Source organism: Sorex araneus, chromosome X, assembly GCF_027595985.1.
Source record: "Sorex araneus isolate mSorAra2 chromosome X, mSorAra2.pri, whole genome shotgun sequence".
NCBI lineage: Eukaryota > Metazoa > Chordata > Mammalia > Eulipotyphla > Soricidae > Sorex > Sorex araneus.
In genome coordinates, this window is record NC_073313.1 from 18700875 (window position 1) to 18722498 (window position 21624).

At 43.3% G+C, this 21624-nt stretch overlaps 1 protein-coding gene across 4 annotated transcripts in view; it reads left to right on the top strand.

Moving 5' to 3' along the window:
• The window catches only part of CDKL5 (cyclin dependent kinase like 5), a 214550-nt gene extending 193683 nt beyond the window's left edge, over positions 1-20867 (top strand). For 3 of the 4 annotated variants that reach the window (XM_055123544.1, XM_055123546.1, XM_055123547.1), the window contains 4 exons: positions 387-486; positions 4784-4906; positions 6100-6219; positions 9628-20867. In XM_055123544.1, coding sequence (XP_054979519.1) covers positions 387-486; positions 4784-4906; positions 6100-6219; positions 9628-10011 — 727 coding nt within the window. In that variant the 3' untranslated portion in view covers positions 10012-20867. The remainder of the gene's footprint in view (positions 1-386; positions 487-4783; positions 4907-6099; positions 6220-9627) is intronic. The other variant, XM_004612219.2, reaches the window with a different exon arrangement.
• Positions 20868-21624: the final 757 nt, after the last annotated feature.

Consider the following 21624-nt stretch of genomic DNA (forward strand, 5'->3'; position numbering starts at 1 on the left):
ACCGGGCATCCTTGAAACATGTGCCTTTCACACTCTAATACTTAGGCTTTCCCCAGCATGAAAATGATCCTGCAGCACAATTACTGATCATTTGTAATAAATGCTCAGAATTGCCAGTTCCAGTGAGCCTGTGCCAAAGGTTAATCATTAACCATGGTTGATTAGATTCACTTCCTCCTGTGCGTTTGGTTTGGCTTGGGTTTTTTTGTTTTTGGGTTTTTTTTTTTTTTTTTTGCTTTTTTGGTTTTTTTTGAGGCTCCTTACCTGTGTGCCTGATACTTTCTTCCTGACTATTTGGACCTGGTGTCATACATTTTTAGTCTTTGTTATATAATGGCAGGAGAATGATTGAAAAATCAATATGATAAAAATGTCTTTCCATTTAGGAAAAGTCCTGAAAACATTACTCATTCTGAACAACTGAAGGAAAAGGAAAAGCAAGGTTTTTTCAGGTCAATGAAAAAGAAAAAGAAGAAATCTCAAACAGTAAGTAGATGGACAATTTCTGTATACAATGGCATAGGGGGCTATATTTGTGAGTATTTGACACTGTGTGACAATCAAAGTAAATTATTTCTCTTTTTGAGACTTGAATGCATACTCTGTCTGTATCTTTTCCACAAATTCTCTACAGCTATGTTCCTCTCACAGAGCCTTTTCTAAGTTCAATAGAATCTCCAGGAATAGAAAAAATTTAATTTGGATGAGAGAATACTTTAAGCCTCTCTAAATAAATGTCTTATCCTTGTGGATTTATATTCATGTAACAACTATGAAGCTACAGGATTTATTTCTCTCTCGGGGTTAAAGATATGTGAAAACTTAGGAAATGGTTTTGGTTTACATTTAAATCCTGAAATTCATAACTAACCATCATTTGTTATTCTCCCTTGGCTCATTATCAAATTCCCCTGTTGACAAGTGCATTTCTGGGCCTCATAGTCACAGAGAAGAGATAGTATTTGACATTCCATGGCTTGCTTTAGTAGAGTGATATGTTTATCTTGTGATTTAACTGTGAAATGCAATGAGTCTTTTCACCTGGGACCTTTCTGCCTGAACCTAAGGCTAGCTCCCTAAAAGTGTGCATGTCACGTCAGCAAGCTAACCTGGTGAGGACTCAGCTGATTAGTGATATAAGTAAGCATGGGGACACCCATAGGTAAGATCCATAGTTTATACACACAAGGTTTGATTTCCCCCTTCGATGCCCTAAAGACCAGGTAAGTTCAGTTAGTCATTTTTAATGATACTGTGTCTAGTTTTACTTCATACATAATTGACATTTATTTTAAAAGGCAAAAGGCTTACTCAAAATGTCCTGTTGGGAACTTCTTTTTACCTGTAAGATGAGTAGATTGATTAGACACAGTGTTTCTGAGGTCTGTTCCATTGTAAAGATTCTAGGACTATGATTGACTGGTAAGTAAAGATGAGAAAAATGATAGGCGCAAAATATATGACAACCGAAGTCAGGGTTTTTAACTCAGATGGTCTAGAAATATTAATCAAGACCTTCTTATATTCTAGATATTCTTTCACTTTCTTGTTTGTCATATTTGTGTATTACAGTATTAGCTCATTAGAGGAAAATAGAGGAAAAATCATCATTTCTATTTTGCCAGCCTACTGCAATAAGTATTGAATTTTTTGTGTGCTTTCATTTGGTTGTTTGGCCTTTGCTAGGTTTGTGGGGAAAATGGTAGATTTTAGTTTATTTTAAATAATAGTAATCATCCTAACATAATTTTGTATTCTAGTTCTAGTTTGGGGTTTGTTATTCTTTTTTTTTTTTTGGGTCACACCCAGTGTTGCACAAGGGTTACTCCTGGCTCATGTACTCAGGAATTACTCCTGGCGGTGCTTGGGGGACCAGATGGGATTCTGAGAATTGAACCACGGTCAGCCGCGTGCAAGGCAAATGCCCTACCCGCTGTGCTATCGCTCCAGCCCCTGTATACCAGTTTTTAATACTATATTGTCACATGTATGTTCATACACATAAATACATACTACATATGTTGCTAGATAAGTTTATCTTTATTTTAATGGCTATCTAATATTCCTGAAATAATCATTATTTTTAAAAAAGGAAAAAAGAAAAAGAAAAAAAAACCAAGCCTGGACTATGCCTCTAATTTGAAATTTACTTCAATTAGAATGTCAAGTCAAATGCCACTGAAGGATGTCTAAATTGGTTATAATGGATAAACAAAACAAACCTGACTTAATGTAGAAGGGCTTATGATATGCAGAGTACTAATAAAATAAAACTGTCACCATTGTCTATAGGACAGTTTTCGGTCATGAACCTTGAACTTTGACTATCACCTCCTAACTACAGTTACTTCCTTTTTGAGGTTTGTGCTTTTGCTCATAACCTCAAGTCTGTAGCCATTGTGGGATGATGCACTGGGAGCACATAGCAGGATTCGAGGAATTGAACATGTTTTGTTTGTTTGTTCGTTTGTTTGCTTTTTGGGTCACACCCAGCGATGCTCAGGGGTTACTCCTGATTCCTGAACTCAGGAATTACTCCTGGCGGTGCTTGGGGGACCATATGGGATGCCGGGGATCGAACCCGGGTCGGCCGCATGCAAGGCAAACGCCCTACCTGCTATACTATCACTCCGGCCCTGAACATGTTTTTTGCATATAGATTCCACTTTGATATCTGCCTGTCTTAAACCAAGACTAAATCAAAATCCATTCAGACACTGTTACCTAAATCTGTTGAATCTACTGTTTTACTTCTGCTATATTGTTCAGCATCTTCTTCAAATTTATTTATTTATTTATTGCCGGGGGGCGGGGGGGGAAGTTCAAGGATGTAGTTGCATGCTTTGCATGCAGAAAGCCCAGGTTTAATCCCTGGTACACATGGTCCCTATAAGCACCTTCGTGTTTAAGCCCTGAGCAGCAAGCTGGGAGTAGCCCATGAGTACTGCTAGGGATAATCCCCAAACAATACAACAAGAAGATTCAAAATCCTAAGTCACATAAATTCAGGTAAATAAAAATATTATTATACTCAAAAATATTATTATACTCAAAAATATTAGTATGCTCAAACCTCCTCTTCTTTTGAACTAAGTTTTGTTTAGATTTTCATATGCTTTATTCTAATATGCAAAGTGACCAAAGTAACCCTAGATAGGTTACAGTGCCTTAACCCTTCCAAGCCTAAAGTGGTTTGTACCTCTCTGCATTTAATTAAAAGAAAAAACATTTTAAGGACTTTGATATTGAGAGTAACATTTCCAAAGAGCGAGCAGTCTATTTTGCCAGACCTTCAGTTCCTAAGTCTGACATTATATTAACTCTGCCTCCTTGGGATGCACATTTAAACAGAATTAAAGTGTCCTAAATCTAATTGAGCCCCTTTATTTCATTGAGAGAGAAACTATCCAGGCAGTTGTAGCCTGCCTGATTTCTTACCATCTATAAGGTGAACAAGAGATAGTTCTCCAGAAAAGCAGGCCTAGACTCCTATCAGTGCTTATGTGGAGAGCTTCCAACCCCCTGCTTCCTGGGGGCTTTCCTCTGTCTGCCTCGGCCTGTGAAGCCTTCTCTCACGGGAATAGGAATCACCCTGGAGACTTTGCTCAAGTGTCTTCATACACATACTCATGAAAGATGATCTGGATGCTTTCATATACATCCTAGCTCTCTGGCAGTTGAGGTAGCCAAAGCAGGGAAACGGGAGCCAAGAAATATTCTGCATCATAAAGGTAAATGCTTTGGCACATGCAAATCCAGAAGCCGCCTTGGGAAATCGAGCTTCAGTTCCATAGCCAGAGCATTGCAGAAGCCCTTGGAGCATAAAGTGACTTGCCAACTCGGTCATTTTACCCTGGTTAGTCAACTGGTAATGCTGTTTAATGTACAGGTTGAACTTTTCATTTCTTCCCTTTGAAAGTTTGTATTCTGCACTGGGCCAGAGAGTTTCCACTGGCTGATTATTTCTCTTAGCATAAACCACTCTTTATACTCGAGGTAAATATACTTGCACTAGTGATTTTCCCCTTCCAAGCATTGTTTCCTGGTTCCTGAGCTAAGGAAATGCAAAGGGTTCTGCAGGATCTTATGTTTTCCCTCTGAGCCATATTGTGTGGTAGGCCTTACCAAGTTGCTGGAGTCCTCTCTAGGAACTGGGAAAAGATGGAAGTTCATCAGTAGTTCTTTATAACAATCGCATTTCTATTAATAAACACCCCTGGGATTTTTTGTAAGGTTCATGTGAAGAAATCTGTGTAGGTTTTCAGGCCTTGTTACCATAGCATTGATTATGACCACACATTCCTCAGACAAGAAGTTGGTGCTTACTCTGAATTTTCATTGTTGTCAGCTTCTGACTGGGCTGGAGCGATAGCACAGCGGTAGGGCGTTCACCTTACACGTGGCCGACCTGGGTTCGATTCCTCCGCCCTTCTTGGAGAGCCCAGCAAGCTACCGAGAGTATCGCGCCTGCACGGCAGAGCCTGGCGAGCTATCCGTGGCGTATTCGATATGCCAAAAACAGTAACAAGAAGTCTCACAATGGAGACGTTACTTGTGCCCGCTCAAGCAAATTGATGAGCAACAGGATGACAGTGACAGTGACAGTGATAGTCAGCTTCTGACCAGGAGAGAACTAACACAGCTTTGATGCCCACACCGCCCCGATTCTTTTGGTGACTGTCAGTAACCAACTGAGGGCCTCTAAAATCTGCAGTTTCAATAGGGAATTTTCTTTTTTCCTTTCGCTGGCAATTAGTTTATTTGTATCTTATATTGATTGCAGACAGAGTCCACCAACGGGGAGAATCCAAGCATCAAGAAATCCCTCTTTCCTCTTTTTAATTCAAAGAATCATTTAAAGCATAGCTCTTCTTTGAAAAAGCTTCCTGTAGTCACTCCGCCCATGGTACCCATTTTTACGTATGGTAGCCCTGAACACTGTGCCAGTAAACTTGTTTTACTGATGACAACAGCATGTCTTTTCTTTTCATGGGGTCATATTCTCTGTATGCTAGTTAAGTACCTGAGCCAGTTCTATAAATTCACCAAGATGTAAATTCTTTCTTATTCTGGAGTTTCCGGATCAGTCAAGGAGATTGATGCATAAAAGACTTCTGTTAAACAAACTAGTGCAAGGCTAGTTTGATTTTTTTCTTTTTGATTAGCCAAGTGCTGACAGCTTTCATAAAGTCCCATATTTCCTGTAAAGAATTCAGTTAACATTTACAATTAACGAATCTCTTTTCTTTTGGCCCACAAAGTTTGTTAACACTTGGTTGGCAGTCTGTGTCTGACAAACCATGTTGAACTGGTCAAATTGTGTGAGCCCACAGGCTCCATGAAAAAAACAGCTTCTCTTGGTTGGTGATTTGCTCTTTCCTTGCCTGGCTTTAGCTTTTACCGGTCACTTAATTTAAAGCCAGGGCTTTTGCTTGGTACTTGGCTTTAGTTTCCTGGGTTCACCAAAAGCAACAAATGAATCAAAATGCATCTGTGGAATTTGTGGCGCAAATTTCTTGCCTTTTTCATAGCGCATAATGCTCAAGCCACATTGATTAGGAAATGTCTCGGGAACATGATCCAAACTGTCCTTTCCTCTTGGTCCCCCTTGAAAACCTGCTAGATTTCTTTGGCACCACCACATACAGTGTTTGGATCATTTTCCCAGTAGAAACAAAATTTTGTTTTATTGAACTGGTTCATAACCTAACTGCAATATGAAATGAGGATACGACAGCAATTCCGGGCACAGCCTTATTTAACTGCTCTCTCTCTCTTACAGCAACTGAAACTAACAGCATGGGAATGCTTTAAGGGATGAGGTTTTGTCCCAGCTGCATGACATCTGGCAATTTTTCCTAACGCAGGGAAAATTATTAAGAGGGCAAAAAAAAATTTAACTAGCATCACTTGCATTGTGAACATGGGAGAGTTTGTTTCTTTCCGTTTTGATTATCGGGTCTTTTCGGGGGGGGAGCGTGGGTGTTGAATTTTGGTTTGGTTTCATTTGCTTTTGTTTTCCCTCTCTTGGTTGTGGTCATAGAGCTGAAGTAAGTTTCTTGGTGTGCTTTCTGACCCCTTGTCCGTGCTCTACTCTAGGTGCCCAATACTGACAATCCTGACCTTCTAACTCTGCAAAAAGCTATTCACTCTGCCAGCACACCAAGCAGCAGGCCCAAGGAGTGGCGTCCTGAGAAAATCTCTGATATACAGACCCAAGTGAGTGGCGCCTGCTTATTTCCCAGACCCTCGGACTCCTCCTCAGTGGCCATCGCAGAGAGAGAGAGAAAGGGAGAGGGAGAAGGAGGAGAGGAGAGAGAGATTTATCCCTTCAGAGAGAGAGATTTAGCCTCTCAGTGTTCCTACCAACCTGGATGTCCCCAGCGTCCCCGCCCCCCCTCAAGTATACCCTCATCAGGAACTAGATACAATTTAGGAGTCTCGTTGAATCTCATTTCAGTGGCCCATCCCCTGGGAAAAAAGAGTGAGCTGCCATCCTTGCCAGGAACTTGGAAGAGTTTTGGGGAAATGATTAAGACATGGACCCACCTCACCAAACACTTTGTAGTCTAGGAGGGAGAGAGAGAAAAATTCATCAGTTTCCATAACTCATGGGTAAAAAGTAAGCATAAAGTGGAGGGATGATGGGAAGAGGTAATGTGAAGGCTAAGAGTTTTTTCAGGATGGTTAGCACAGGGACTGCGGTGATAGCACAAGCAGTAGAGCAGGAGTAGACCCTGAGTTCCATCCCCATCATGGCACATGCGCCCCTGGTCCTAGCACCACACGTGTGGCCCCTGTAAATAAGTTGGAGGGAGGTGGTAGCATACAAATTGGGCCTTGAAAATAGGTGAATTCAGCTTTATTGAAAGAATATTTATACTTCTACAATCCAGATGATCTTTGATAGAAGCCTGGTAAACAGTTACATTAGGAACTTCTTACTTGACAGTGTGGAATCACATTTCTCTTCCATAATGGAGGGCAGGGCTTAGCAGAAATTGAATCTACTTTTTTGTATAACTGAATTTATCTTCTAAGACAACTATTATTTCCCCCCCCCCCTTGGCTACACTCAAGAATCACTCCTGGTGATGCTCAGGGCCCCATATGGGATGCCAGCGATCAAACTTAAGTCAACTGTGCAAGGCTATACAGTTAAGTACAGCCCACTTAAGTGGGCTTAAGTGACCCATCTTAAGTCAACTGTACTATCTGTTCTATCTCCCCAACCTCTGAAACAGCTATTCTTTTTTTCATTATTTTTTGGTGGGGGGTCACACCCAGCCATGCTCAGGAGTTACTCCTAGCTCTGAATTCAGGAATTACTCCTGGCAGTGCTAGGGGACCATATGGGATACCAGGGATCGAACCCAGGTCAGCTGCGTGCAAGGGAAATGCCCTACCCGCTGTACTATTGCTCCAGCTCCTAAAACAGCTATTCTTAATGGAAATGTTTTAATGTTTTTTCAGTGACCCATAGTGTAGTAGTATAATTTGAGCAGTTTGGTGGTCCCAGTCAATATATTATAAATCTGTACTTCAATGTCTGACTCCCCCTTGAGCATTTTTGGGGCTCACTTGTGCCGATGATAGCCACACATTTTTTGCGATTAGGAGGAGGGTTTTTTCACTGATGTGCTGTGCACTCTCATTAACTCTAGGCTGTTCAGTTAGAGATGCTGACAGGAGTTCCCTAAATGCCAATTCTATTTTCCCAACCATTTGTACATCATGCTTACATAGGGTAAGCAACAGAGGAAGTTAGAGAACCGATACTATTGGTTATGTATTAGAGCTAAGAACACAGAACTCTGAGTGGGGGCTTACTGTTCTAGTCCCAATTTAAAATAAAAAGAACATGGGGTTTTAGAGCTCCCCCCACACACAGGCTTTTTCAACCATTTCTTTTGAATAGATGATCATTTCCGCTAACTTTCATCTCTAGCTACGCCCAGATTCTCAGCATGGCTTGATACTTACATGCAGTCTGTGCTTTGAAATATATATAAAATATAAATATATAAAATATATACTATATATTCCTATATCCAGGAATTTCATTGTTTTATCAAACTGATTTTATCAGCAAATAATAACACCCTTTTGAACCCTCATGGTGCACACTAACCACTGAGAACTAAAAAACTCTCTCAAAAAAGACTTTGCAATGTTGAGGCTGGAGCGACAGCACAGCGGGGAGGGCGTTTGCCTTGCACGAGACCAACCCGGGTTCGATTCCCAGCATCCCATATGGTCCCCTGAGCACCGCCAGGAGTAATTCCTGAGTGCAGAGCCAGGAGTGACCCCTGTGCATCGCCGGGTGTGACCCAAAAAGAAAAAAAAAAGACTTTGCAATGTCCATGGAAGCTACACCCCACAAGTGATTCCTACATGAGTCACTTCTCCGGAAGTTTCCCGTGGGCCTCAGCACCCTGTTTCATTACATCTTAATGCTGTTCCTTGAGGTCATCGTCGTTTTATTGAAACCTGACTGAGCCTTTCAGTGTGTGGTTCAGTGGCAATCGAGTGGAGGTTCTCTCACAACTGCCGCCTCCGAGCCAGGACCCAGTGAGGACCTTGAGTTCAGAACACTCTCTCAGGCTGCTCCTGCTGGCGGCCTCATCACACCCCAGTGTAGAAGAGTGGAGCTCGGGGCTCATCTGAGGTAGTTGGCCAATGAGACGCACCTGCCTTCTAGAGTCTTCCCTTCTTGAAGCACACCCCCTTCCACAGTGTGGGGGCTCCCTCAGACCATGCAGCAGACTAGCGGGGCCACTGTGAGTGAAGGCAAGGAATGCAAGCCCCCGTGGGAACGGATGTTACAGACTCTGGAGGGATTTTGCTTGTTTTTCTGGACTTTGCATTGTTTTGTTTTAGTTTTCTGGTTTCTTTTTTTTTTTCTTTTTGGGTCACACACCTGGCGATGCTCAGGGGTTCCTCCTGGCTCTGCACTCAGGAATCACTCCTGGCGGTGCTCAGGGAACCATATGGGATGCTGAGAATCGAACCCATGTTGGCCGCGTGTAAGGCAAACGCCCTCCCCAGTGTGCTATCGCTCCAGCTCCTAAGGCCCAAATCTTATCTCTTCCAAAATTGAAAGTAACCCCACTCCCACCTCCCCACCCCTTTTGCTCCACAAAAGTTAAGTGTGCAGTAAAGTGCATTTTACAACTCCAAAGGAATGGGAAAATCAGGAGCTAAGAGCAAAATGGCGTGTGTGTGTGTGTGTAGCTGGGGCTTGTGCTACCCAATCGCAGGATCACGCGGTTGGTTTCCCCTTGCAGCTAGGTGGGGCCTGGGCCACTAGTGCTGGCCGCTGTTCCAGAAATCGGTTGCATGAGAGGGAGCTTCGGGGGAGTCTTTTCCAAAGGGAGAGGCGAGATCTTCCACTGCCTCTTGGTCAAATGAGGTCCCGGGTGAAGAGGGCGTGCAGCCAGACAGAAGGGCCTGTGGTCAGCCACCACAGTTGCTCCAGATTCTTAGGATGTTCGTGCAAGAACATTCTGGAAAAGAACAGGTGGCTGGACTAAACCCCCTCCGCTGCCTGGCCTCGTTGCTGATCCGCACGCGGTTCTGGCCCATGCTGGAACAAAACAGTTGACGCGCTCTCGTCCTTTCTTTCAGAGCCAGCCGTTAAAGTCGCTGCGCAAGCTATTACATCTCTCCTCGACCTCCAATCACCCAGCCTCCTCCGACCCTCGCTTCCAGCCCTTAAGCACTCAGCAAGCCAAAAATTCCTTCTCAGAAATCCGGATCCATCCCCTGAGCCAGACCTCTGGGAGCAGCAACATCCGGCAGGAGCCCACCCCCAAGGGCAGGCCCACCCTCCAGCTGCCAGGTCAGATGGACCCTGCTTGGCATGTGTCCTCTGTGAGCCGGGGTGCCACGGAGGGGCCTTCCTACTCCGAACAGCTGGGTGCCAAGAGTGGGCCGAATGGGCACCCTTATAATAGAACAAATCGATCCCGAATTCCGAACCTGAATGATCTAAAAGAGACAGCCTTGTAATGTGTGTCGGGGGGAAGGGCCGGGGAGGGGGGTGGGCAGGTGGGCAATGAGCGGGCCGGGGTAGTAAGCCAGTATTTTCAGCTTTATGAAGGTGTGTGCAATATTGTACGTGGGGCGCCCTCGGGCCTCCCGCCTCCGCAAATGCAAGTCAGGGATCTTAGAGCCACAGGGGTTCCTTAGGGGTCCCTGTGCGGGATGGATAGAGTGCCATTGAGGAAGAAGACGTCCTGCCGGTGTCTCCCCTCCATGGCAGTTTCGGTGCCACCGCTGTGGAAGCTGGGAGTGCCAGGACGTGTTCTAGCACTGCAAGGGATAGAAATTTCACGTTGACCAATGCCCTTACCACAGAGTTTTTTCTGCCTAAACTAAACGTGGTGATTGTAATCCAAGAGTATCCCTTTGAAGGGTTAGCAGATGAACCAACTGTATGTCTTAACTTGTTTTCTAAACTCCCATATTTGATAGGATTTGTAACGTTGATTTCTAATTAATATTGTACTGTTCTAATCATACCTTTTATGTTCACTGTAAAGTTACTTTGAGCTGTTTGCGACATTGTGAAGCAGTGGGACAGCTACAGTAGTTTCTGTACAAACTAAACAGGACCATTTATATATTGCATCAGGAGTATTTTATTCTCTCTATAAATATATATAGTAAATATCTGTCTGTTTTATAAATATACTCATTGAAAGAAAGTATCGTCATGACACTATCTGCCATATTTTTATACATTTGTGATATGAAGTAAGTGCTACACTTCTAAGCAAGGGAGTTGCCTGGTGGCTCTATGGGACTGTGACTGCAGGGACCTCGCTCAGCTCGCAGGCCCCAGCGGTAGCCTCTAGACGTGACCCTTGGTAGCAGACAAGATGCAGCCACTTCCTCCAAGGCATGGGGGGAGAGAGTTGGGGAGATCGGTGAGAACCCCAGCCACATCGTCTCTGCCCTCACGTAGCGGGCTCCTGGGCATGTCGAGGGATGATCCTTGCACCTGAGGGGAGGAGAATTCATCCAGGATGGCTCCTGGGTCTCCGTAGTGAGGACGTGCCGTGCATCTGTGGAGCGCAGACCAAAGATTCGCCGGTGAACATACCTAGCTGCAAGGTTGTGAGAGGCACCTGTTTGCAGATCTTGCAAGCCAGAGTTAAGCTCCTGAGTCCTGTTCACTGTAGCAGAGCTTCTGGGATGGAGGGAGTGGCATTTCTCTTTCTAAATACTGTTTTGTTATTACTCTTCCTGACATATTCAATAGGTTCCTGAAGCAATTCTAGAGGTCAGAAAAAAATTGCTAGACTAATTTTTCTTCCTGGGCCTAGTCATTTATAGTAAGGTTATCATCACACATCCCCACTGTCGGAACAGTCTTTCAACCCCCAGCTCACTCCCTCGTATCACCAAGGCCGTCTGCCACCAGGGCTGTGACCCTGCCCGTGTCTCTAGGCCGTCCTCTACGGAAATCACCACACCCTCATCCTTCAAGAGTAGTTTTAGATTTTTGGAAGTAGTTTCTTAGCAATAATACTTTTAAAGGTCCCATCCTACCCTTCCTCCAAGAGGTTGTAACCTCTCAGTATTTATTACTTGTACCAGGATTCTGAGAGCATCAGCCCCTAACTCACGTCAGCTGTGATTGAATTGTGCTGAGTTACTGTCCCCCTTCCCCCGAGATTTTGAGAATTATAGCTCTGATGATAACAATTATAAAGAAAAATCTCATAGTTTCTTTGAAGCTTAAATTGTGTGCATATTGCATTTTATATAATTATTATAATGATGTGTATCGATTATATAGAGAGGTCATTTTACGGTGCTTTTTATTTACTTTTAATAAGTGTAATAGGCACTAAAATGAAACTCAACTGGGTACTATCATGGAAACAATTTGATTCAATCAATAGTTTGCATGCTCTTCAGTTCTTTTGATATCTCGTTTCCTTCACCAGTTTAGTACTGTTGGAGTAGCTCTGAATTCTGGCTTTTCCCAGGCAGCTGCTCAGTTCTTGGACCCTTCGCAGTTTTTGCCTGGATGCTAGTGACTCTCAAAGGGTATGCAACTCTCCTTTTTCATACTGGATCTGTACCCTTGCATACCAGAAACTGCACCTCCCCACCTCTGGAAAGACTTCTCACTGTGCTGTGCGCTTAGGACCCGCGCAGTCACATTGCCCTGCTGTGGCATTTGAGGCTGGTCAGCCACCTCGAGGCTGATGTCCCACGTTTTCACCCTTGCCAGAACACTGGGATCTCAGATGTTTGCAGAACATTTACTATTCGAGGTGGTTCTTCAAAGAAGGGCTAGACTTATTGCCTTCTACCTAGAGCAAAGTAAACCTAACTGATGAAGAGTCAATACATACTTTCGTACATTCCCAGATTTGAGCCAGAAAATATCTTCGCAACTAGTGTTTTTGAGGTAGCTCTCCTCCTGTGCTCAGCTTTTGTCCACTGACCTCAGCAAGCTGTAAGTGAATTACAATCTGCATTTCTGCCTGCACTTCTCTTCTGCCCTCGGTGGGGATCGGTAAGGCTTTCTCCCCAATCAAACGGGCCCTCTCCTAGCTTTTAACCGTTGTTTTCCTCCGGGCGATGAATTGTTGATCTCCCAAAGATTGTCATCTATCCTAGAAAGAAAGCAATTTGAAGTCACGAAAGTTTGCATTTTCTTTAGGAAAGGAAATTTCTGACATCCCTGTACTCTCCCTACCTTCCTAAGGAATAACAGCAACAAAGGCACGGGATTCCTTTGTTTCTTGGAAGGGTTGCTTCTTTCCTGTTCCACGGGGGTTCGTTTGCTACTGTGCTCCTCGTACTTTACCGGCACCTTCCCTGTTCTTCTCAGACATTCCAGTGAGTTATTGTTTAACCTCCACTGGTTCTGAACTGAGCCTTCTGCCCCTCTGCAGAGCCCAGCACCAAACGTGTCCCATGCTAAGGGGCCCTGGCTCAGCCATGGTGGCTCTCAGCCCTGGTCATTTTGCCGTTTGGCAGTGTCGGGAGCCCTAGTTGGTCGTCAGAAGTGGAGGCTAGAGATGCCCCTCCAGCTCCTGCATGTACAAGCAACGTCCCTGGCCCGGTCCTCCACCCGCGAAGAAGGATCTGCCCCCCCCCGTGTCAGTGGCGCTGAGGTGAGACCCCTGCTCAGCATCCTCCTCTCCACTCTCTGAAACTGCAGGGAGGAAGTCTTCAACATCAGCGACTCCGAATGAACTTTCTACCACTATTCTGGAATCCCTGCAATTCTGTCCTTCGTGTCCATTGTCTTGGGCCTTCTAAAAAGTGAATCCTTAGGGAAGAGACCAGCGTGGCTTTGCAGGTGTTTGGAAGTCCAATTCTAGGTCAGCATCCTTCGAAAATCTTTCACAGAGCCCCGGGGCTTATATTTAGAATCAAGCAGCAGCCTGGCAGATTGGCATGACTTTGGCCAGCTGCTCGAAGGCATCCATGGCTTTGAGCTGCGTCTCCCGAAAGAAAATGTCTCTTTTCTTTTCCAATTGGAGCCATTTAATAGCTCTTTACAAATATTGGCATATGACAGACCAATTCGAAGCGAAACTCTCTGTCGGCAGTCGTGCTGTGGCTGTTCTTGGCGTGTTTGTGCCGTGTGCTTTGAATAAATCTGTTTGAAATCATGCTTTAAGAGTCAGCGTATGCAGTTGTGCTTCGACTCCACGAGCAGAGCTGTCCTGGTTAGTTTTAGTCCTGTCTTATATTATGAAGTATGTTGTGGTTGTAGAGTTAGCCAGTTTAGCATGTTCCTAATCTGAAAATTAGCAGACTCCACTGGGCAATGCTAACCCGCTGCCCTTCCCGGCACCTTAGTTGATGTCCTAGTATCTTCCCTTTTCAAACTAGCTTTTAGAGTAATTAAGGAAAAAAGCCATTTCTTTTCTTCTAGCTATGTATGGAAAATGACTCAGAAGTGTACCACTTATTTCAAAGGCCAGAGGATTGCTTTTCAAGTGTGTTAGAGCTTCTGTGTCCGTTCCTGTCCACCGTGGCCTGGTGGTGACCAAACTTTCAGCAAGGGCAATTGCTCGTTGTGATTTAGTCCTAGCGGATGGCTGGGACTCCGAAATCCGCGTCTCCTCTCGTGCTCAGTACATGTTTCCTGGAGAGCACTGTTTTTCTCTCTCAGAGTTTGTGAGACTGATCTCCGCGTGAGCGCTGAGATCCACACTCACATTTCCGTGAACCAGGAATGTGGGTTGATGCACTGAACCAAGTCCGAAATTATTGAAATATTTCCTTGTTTCCTTCCGGTTTGTTGCCAATCAAGTGTGTACATAGAGAAAAGCTATTTACAGGCCAATGAAAACAAACCAAAAGATTTCTTTCAAGGGGGCTGCAGAGAAAACAGCAAAGATGTTTTGAGGGTCCTCTTGCTAATTCCAGGACTGGAACCTCACAAAAAGTGTTTCTTGGAGACTTAAAAAGTCCAACTTACAAATATTTGTAAGTCGTTCTCATTTCTTACCTTCCCATCTTGGCCAGCTAGCTCTAGACTCTCGAGAGGTCTGATGCAGCTGGGAAATGAATTCTGTTTTAGAAACCTTCAGTAAATGCAGGAAAAATGAAGCGTTGTAAACACACAGTGTGTTCAAAGTAAGGTGGCTAGGAAATTCTGGGCCGAGCGCCCTATCCTAGATGTTCTTCTTTTTTAATTGAATGTATTATAAAAGATCCTAGGCGTGTATGCCAAGTCAGTTACTCTGTGAATATTCATTTCCTGTAGTGCTTTGTTAATTCCTTAGCGTTAGGCCTGGTCCTGACTCCACCTTGCCCCTCTCTGGACCCTGCTGTGTATTATTATCTATAGGCTATTCAATCTGATCACCACCTGCCTTGTATTTTCATCCATTAGCTGTCTACTCCCCCATCTAAGGGAGGTTTTGTTTTTTGTTTTGCCAGAAAAAAATGTGTAATCGTCTGCACGTCAGATTTTTAGGGCCTCCAGAACCGCGGTGATGATACTGGTTCACTGCTAAGGCCCTTCAGTACTCACAAGGTTAAGTAAGCTCTCTGACCCCCATTTGATCTTTGGGTCCTATTTTGAGCTTCCTTTGGAATATTAAAAAAAAAATCGGTTTCCATAGTGTACGCAGATTAGAAGTTGCCTTGTTTGCTCAGAGTATCAGGGAGAAAGCGGCCTTATCTGTTTTTCCATCCGTTCTGTTTTGACAGACTGCTAAGAATTCCTCAGGACTTCCTTTGGTTGGGGAGCTCCAGTTCCCCAAAGCCTGGTCTGATTTTGTTTCAGGCTCCTCCTAGTGCTGTGCTTCAGGGTAATCAGACAAAAGCCAGGAATATCAAAGGTAGATGCCTTGTCTTTTGTCCCTGTTGGGATTATAGTGTTAATTGCCAGAGTCGTCAAAACTCCAGAGTTTTAAGGGGGAAAAACACTTAGAGTTTCAAGGGGGAAAGGGAGACTTTTCCCCCTGGAGAACCTGGAAGTTCTCCACAATGGCTTCGATTTTCCAAAGTGGAAAGCAAAGTTTTGCATCAGCTTCATTTTCACTAGAGGTAAAAGGATAGATTCCCGTCATCTCAGCCTATTTCCTGATCCGTGTTTCCTCCTGGGTGACTGATTGAGTCAGGCTGGAGGGATAATGCTGTGACTGCAACAAGTAGATTCTCATCGTAAACTCGAATTCACTGAAATAATGAAACCAAACAAAATAGTTGCCCCTAGTTCCTATCTCCAAGAATCGCTTTGTGCCCTTTTGAATTCAGGTAGTTATTCTGTACATAGAAGACTATTCCGAGCTTCTTCAATCTCTAGTAAGTTTGAAGGGGGCATGTGGGAAGACACGGGGTGGGGTGATTTTCAGAACCCTCCTCATGTGTGAAAACAAAATATAGGGATAAGCCAGAGTGATGGAACATCCAAATTTGTGGTAGTTAAAGAATCGGTAGAAATTCTTACTTGCACAGACTTTATAATCCATCATACTAAGTGTGATTCCATACTTTTTACCGTGGCAAGGGTGTAAAGTAGTATTAACCTTTTTGATTTTTAAATCCGAACTGAATTTAAAGTGTTGAATATGTAAATTCTTCACAATCTAATTATGACCCATTTGTAAAGTGTTTATATGACTTTGTATCATGTGTCGGGACATCTTAGCAAGTTTTTTCTGGCATGTATTTCATTCTAACTTCTGTAAAATTTCTATTGTTGCTGTAAATATTATACAAATATCTATTCTGTGGTAACCTTAATTATGAGCATGAAATGGTTCATTTTTACTGAGCACAATGTATTTTTGAATGGATATTCCCAAATGTCTTTAATAAAATGCAGATTTTGCACTGACTGATGTGATTGCCAGGCCCTCCCCATCTTGAGCACTGGGGTCCCTCCTGTTTGAACAGCAAGCCAGCAGCTCCTTCTTTGTAAAGAACTCATGTTGGAATTCCAATGAAAGATAATGGGCCTTTGAAGTTGGAATCAGTTTAAGGAACAAAAAATCAATGTAAAGCTGGGCAAATCCTGTTATTTAATGATGTTTGTTTTTTTCTTTTCTATTTATAAAGCTTATTTCCCCTTCTGACATTTTGCAAACTTTGATTTCTTTTCCACTTGAGCGGTGTCTCCTTTGCACCTCTAAAATGGTTTGGGGAGGATGGGCAGAGATTTCCACCTTAGGCTCAGTCCTGTGTAGAAAGCAAAGGTGGATTAATATGCTTTCTTCCTGTTCGAGAGCTGGGGAGCTGGGGGACTTTTTTTCATAAAGGGCCAAGATTATGAAATATTTGAGGCCCTGTGGGGTTTCTAGTGCAACCACTCAACACTGCCACCTTGGAAGTTGGCCATTGTCGTGCAAATCAGCACAGATGATGTGTGAATGAGTGGAAATAGCTGTATTTCTCTAACACTTAGAAGAGAGTCAGGGTTTACTGACCCATTTTGTGCCCTCACTTTTGCCTTTAAGAATAGGAAGCTCAAATAGGAGAGAAATAGCTTGAATTTTGTTATAAAGTATGCTCTCCAACTTTATCTTTCTAGACAAATGGTAGGAGCTAAACCTGGTCTTTGTATTCCGCAGAGCACTGTGTCACCGGCTTCTCCGCTACCAAGTTTCTCCTCAAGTATAGGCTTGTTCCTTGAAGCCTGTGTGCTTGCTTCTCTGTGTCTTTATGGCCTGGCTCTTCAAGCTAGCGTTCGCTCTTGAACGTGTGCTTCATTCTTTCTACCCCCACCCCACCGACACCACCATCTTTCTCAGTTCGTTTTGTTCAGTGAAAAACTATATCGCTTCACTTTTTTCAAAAAGTATCGTGGACACGTGTGGCCTTGATTTGAACTACACACCTTTCTCTTTTGTAAAAAGGCGAGACTAAATCAAAGCCTCCTGAGCTCGTAGTTGTGGGGTATTCGTAACCCTTCCTAAGACCAGGCGCAGCGCCGAGAGTTTTACATGATTACACTATCTTTTCAAATCAACCCAGCACAGTAAGTGGCATCCCCATTTGATCCCTAAGGAAGCTTCTCTATGTGGACTTGATGTTAAAACGCCCAAGCTGAAGTGGCAAGGCTAGGATTTGAAGCTGAAGTGTGTTCCTCCTGAAGGCCAGTCTCTGCCTAAACAGTCATCTCCGTGTAGACCTTAGGAGCTGACCCGAGACTGTTCACGTACAGCCACCCCTCCTATCTCTGGCCGGTGGCCATTGATTTGACAATAGAACATTTCACTGAAGCAGATCACTGGAGGTCCAGAGACTCTGGTGAACGGGCTTAAAAGCAGAGAATTTCTAGTCAGATTGCCGGAGTGGAATGCTAACTCATCACCTCTGTCTTGTGAAGCTTCAGGCCAGTTCATTTGCCTATGCCTCATTTTCCTTATCTTTTATATGGAAATAATGGCACACACCTCTGTGGTGACTTACCGAGGTGATGACTTGCAAAGTACTGGATAGCTTCTTAATAAATATTAGCTACTACAACATTATTGCTACTATTTATGCCCCAATTGGCAGCCCTACAGAGTTGAAAAGGAAAGTCAGAGAATCTTAATTGTAGTTACAGCAAGTGCATTGGGTGGCTACTAAATCCTTTGTATGTATGTATTCTGTTTGATCGGCACATCAGCCCCTGTAAGGTTGTCAGGGTTGAGAATGACCTAGCTGGTGCTACTCTGGGGATCACAGGGTAAACTGCTGACCTGTGAATTCGTCATCAGGCCTGGCAGCCACGCTGCAAGAAGAGAAAAGGATGAGCTTCTGTCACTATCTGACCCAAGACTCGCTTAAGGAGCTCGCTCTTCTGGGAGCTGAGATTGGATTCATAGCGGTACCTTTATTTAGAAACAGCTTTGCTTCTCTAAGTAACTTCCTCCCTCCCGCAATACCAAAATCCACCTTTGTTTTTCTTAAATCTTGGCCATATTTAATACCACTTATTTAAACCATGGCATCCCACTTAGTTGTTTGGAAATCTTCTGAAATATGTTGTATATCTTTGACCACCATTTTTTTAAAGTTTTCAAAATTTTTTATTAGTGAATTACCGTAAGGTACAGTTACAAAACGTACAAACTTTCATGCTTTCGTTTTAGTCATACAATGGTCGAGTGTCCATCCCTCCACCAGTGCCCATTCTCCACTACCAATGGTCCCAGCATCCCTCCCACCACCCCCAGCCATCACCCCCACCCCGCCTCTGGGGCAGGGCATTTCCTTTTGGTTGACCACCATTTTTTAAAATCTGGGACTAGAGAGATAGTACAGGGGTTGAAGTGCTTGCCTTGCATGCGGTTGATCCCAGAGTGGTCCTTAGCACTGTCTGGGGTAAGCCCTTCTTCTCTCTCCCTCTTAGCATGGAGTTGGGAGTATCATACCTCACATCATACCATCTCAAACAAGAAAACCCTGCCACATCTATAGATCACACTTTCGCATGTTAATAGATGAGAGTGAGTTTTTGTTACATTAAATATATGCCTTTTCAATTGATTGTCACATCAAATAAATATGAAAACTTGCAAAGTACTTGATAGATTCCTAATAAATATGAGCTATTACAACATTATTGCTACTATTTGTACCCCAGTTGGGACTACAGGTAAAAAATTGTAGCAATAATTTTTCCCACACAAAATAAAGAATACCGTGAACTTAGTTCATGTGTTTCTTAGCAAGGTTCTATTAGGCCTCAGTTGCCCTTCAGTAAATTTTATAGATTCTCTCATGAAGTAAAAGAAATAAATCACTTTTATAGTATCACAAACTACATGAATAAACGTTTTATGGATCTCAGCAACTCATTGTTTATTCTGAAATACTAAGCAATTTCCAGTGCAAAATCTCAGCTGACTTCTTGGTAGAGGTCGGTACATCAATTTTAAAATTCAGATGGGAATTCAGTCTTAAAGAACGAAGTTGGGAGACACTCACATGTTCCAGTGTCAAAGCTTATTGCAAAACTACCAGTAGCAAGCAGTGTGGTACTGTCATAGTATAGGCATACAGGTCAGTGGAGTAGACTTGAGAGTCCAGAAATATAACTTCACTTTTATAATTAATTAGTAAGGGTGCTCAGGACTTCAGTGGGGGCAAAGAATAGTCTTTTTGATAAATGGTGCTGTGACAACTGGATATTTACATGCAAAGAATGTAGTTGGACCCCTGCCTCACACCAAATGCAAAAATTGAAATTGATTAGAGATCTGAATGTAAGAGGTTTGACTATAAAACTCAAAAACTAAATCATATGACCAAGGAATAAATCTTATGATCTAGATTTGGCTTCTGGTTTCTCAGATGTAACACCAAAAGCACAAGTCAAGAAAAGAAAAATAAGATAGACATCATCAAAATTTAGAAGTATTTCTTTCAAAGGATTCCACCGAGTGTCAAAATACAACACTCAGAATAGGAGGACATATCTGCAAGGAGATTGTATCTGGAAACAAGTAAGAGCTCTTACGACTCAGTGATAAAATGACAGTTTTTCAATGAACAAACAATCTGACTAGACATTTCTGTAGTGAAGGTGTGCTGTGTTTTTTGTATATGTGAAAAGTAAATCCAAGGATTTAGCTGGTAGCTACCAGTGGTAGAGCACAGGATTCACATGTATGAGACTCTGGGTTTCATTCATGACATCTTCCCCAAAACCCAGGAAAATCAGCTTGATATCATCAGTCGTTAGGAGAATAAAAATCAAAGCCACAATGAAATAGTCGATCATATTAGGATTGTTGTAATCAAAAGGACAGATTTGTGTAGAGAAATTGGAACGTTGCTGCTGGTGATGTAAAATGGTGGGAAATTCTTTGGGAAACTTTGGGAAAATTCTGACAGTTCCTCAGAAGGCTAAATAACTACCTTATCACCCAGCAGTGCCACCACTAGGGACATAGAAGATAAATGAAAACATGTCCACATAAAAACTTGTCTAGTTGTTCCTGGGGCATCATTGATAACAGCCAAACAGGTGGAAACAATCCAAATATCTGTCAGTGGAGGAATAGATAAGTGCAATGTGATATAGCTGTACAGTGGAAATGATATTCAACCAGATAAAAGGGATAAAGTACTGATATATGCTATGATGTGATGAACCTCAAAAGCACTATGCTAAGCCAAAGAAGCCAGATCATGTATCTTACTATTACGTTTATATGACGTGTCTAGAATAGAAATCTACAGACAGGAGTGCCAGTGGCCGCCGAGGGCTGGGTGGATGAGTGAGGTGGGGGTTTCTTTGAGGGTAACAAAACTTTTCCACAATTGTGATATAATGCTTGCTCAGCTCTAAATATAATAAGTCATTCATTGAATTGTACACTTGAAATGGGTGAAAATTTGTATGGTATGTGAACTTTATCTCAATAAACCTGTTAAAAAACAAACTTTCAAGGTGGAAAATTATTTCGAGAACTCCAACCCTTGCCTCACACTAGTTTCATTCTTTTCTTTGTCCACCACCCCCTTCAGTGTCCGGAGTCCCAGGTGTAGAGGTCCTGAACTCTGAGTGTAGCACCAGTTTCTCTAACAATCTGTGTCATGCCAGACTTTCCCAGAGAAAGGTCTCTGATTCTACTCCAAATGGATTTGTCTTTACCCCGAAGTGATATTTATAATTTAAAGAGGAAACAGAGCAAGGAAAAGCATTTTTCCAGGTTCAAGTGTACAGCAAGATGCAGGCTTCGATAGAAATAGAAAGTTCAAGAAAAGTGCCTGCCATAGAGGAGGCTGGTGGGGTGGGGGGTAGTGATGGGAGGGAAACTGGGGACACTGGCACTGGGAAACGTGCACTGGTGGAGGGATGGGTGATGGAACCCTGTGTGACTGAAACCTAATCATGAACAGCTTTGTAAGGTGATTGGATAATCTTTTTTAAAAAAATAGTAAGAGAGAAAGAAATAGGAAGTTCCAAGGTTGCCCTTTCGCAGACAATGTGAATGTGACGTCCCTATGGCAGTGCACTGGGCTTGGCATCTGGAAACAGTAACCCCGAGACATGAAGTCAGTGCAGGCTGCGCGTGCCAGTGCCGGGATAGTCCCGGGTGACGCCCTGCCTCAGTGGATCGCAACCCCAGGCCTTCCGCTCCTGTGGACACTCGGACTCTTCAGTGGCTGGAGCTGGGGGAGAGTCCAGAGCGGAAG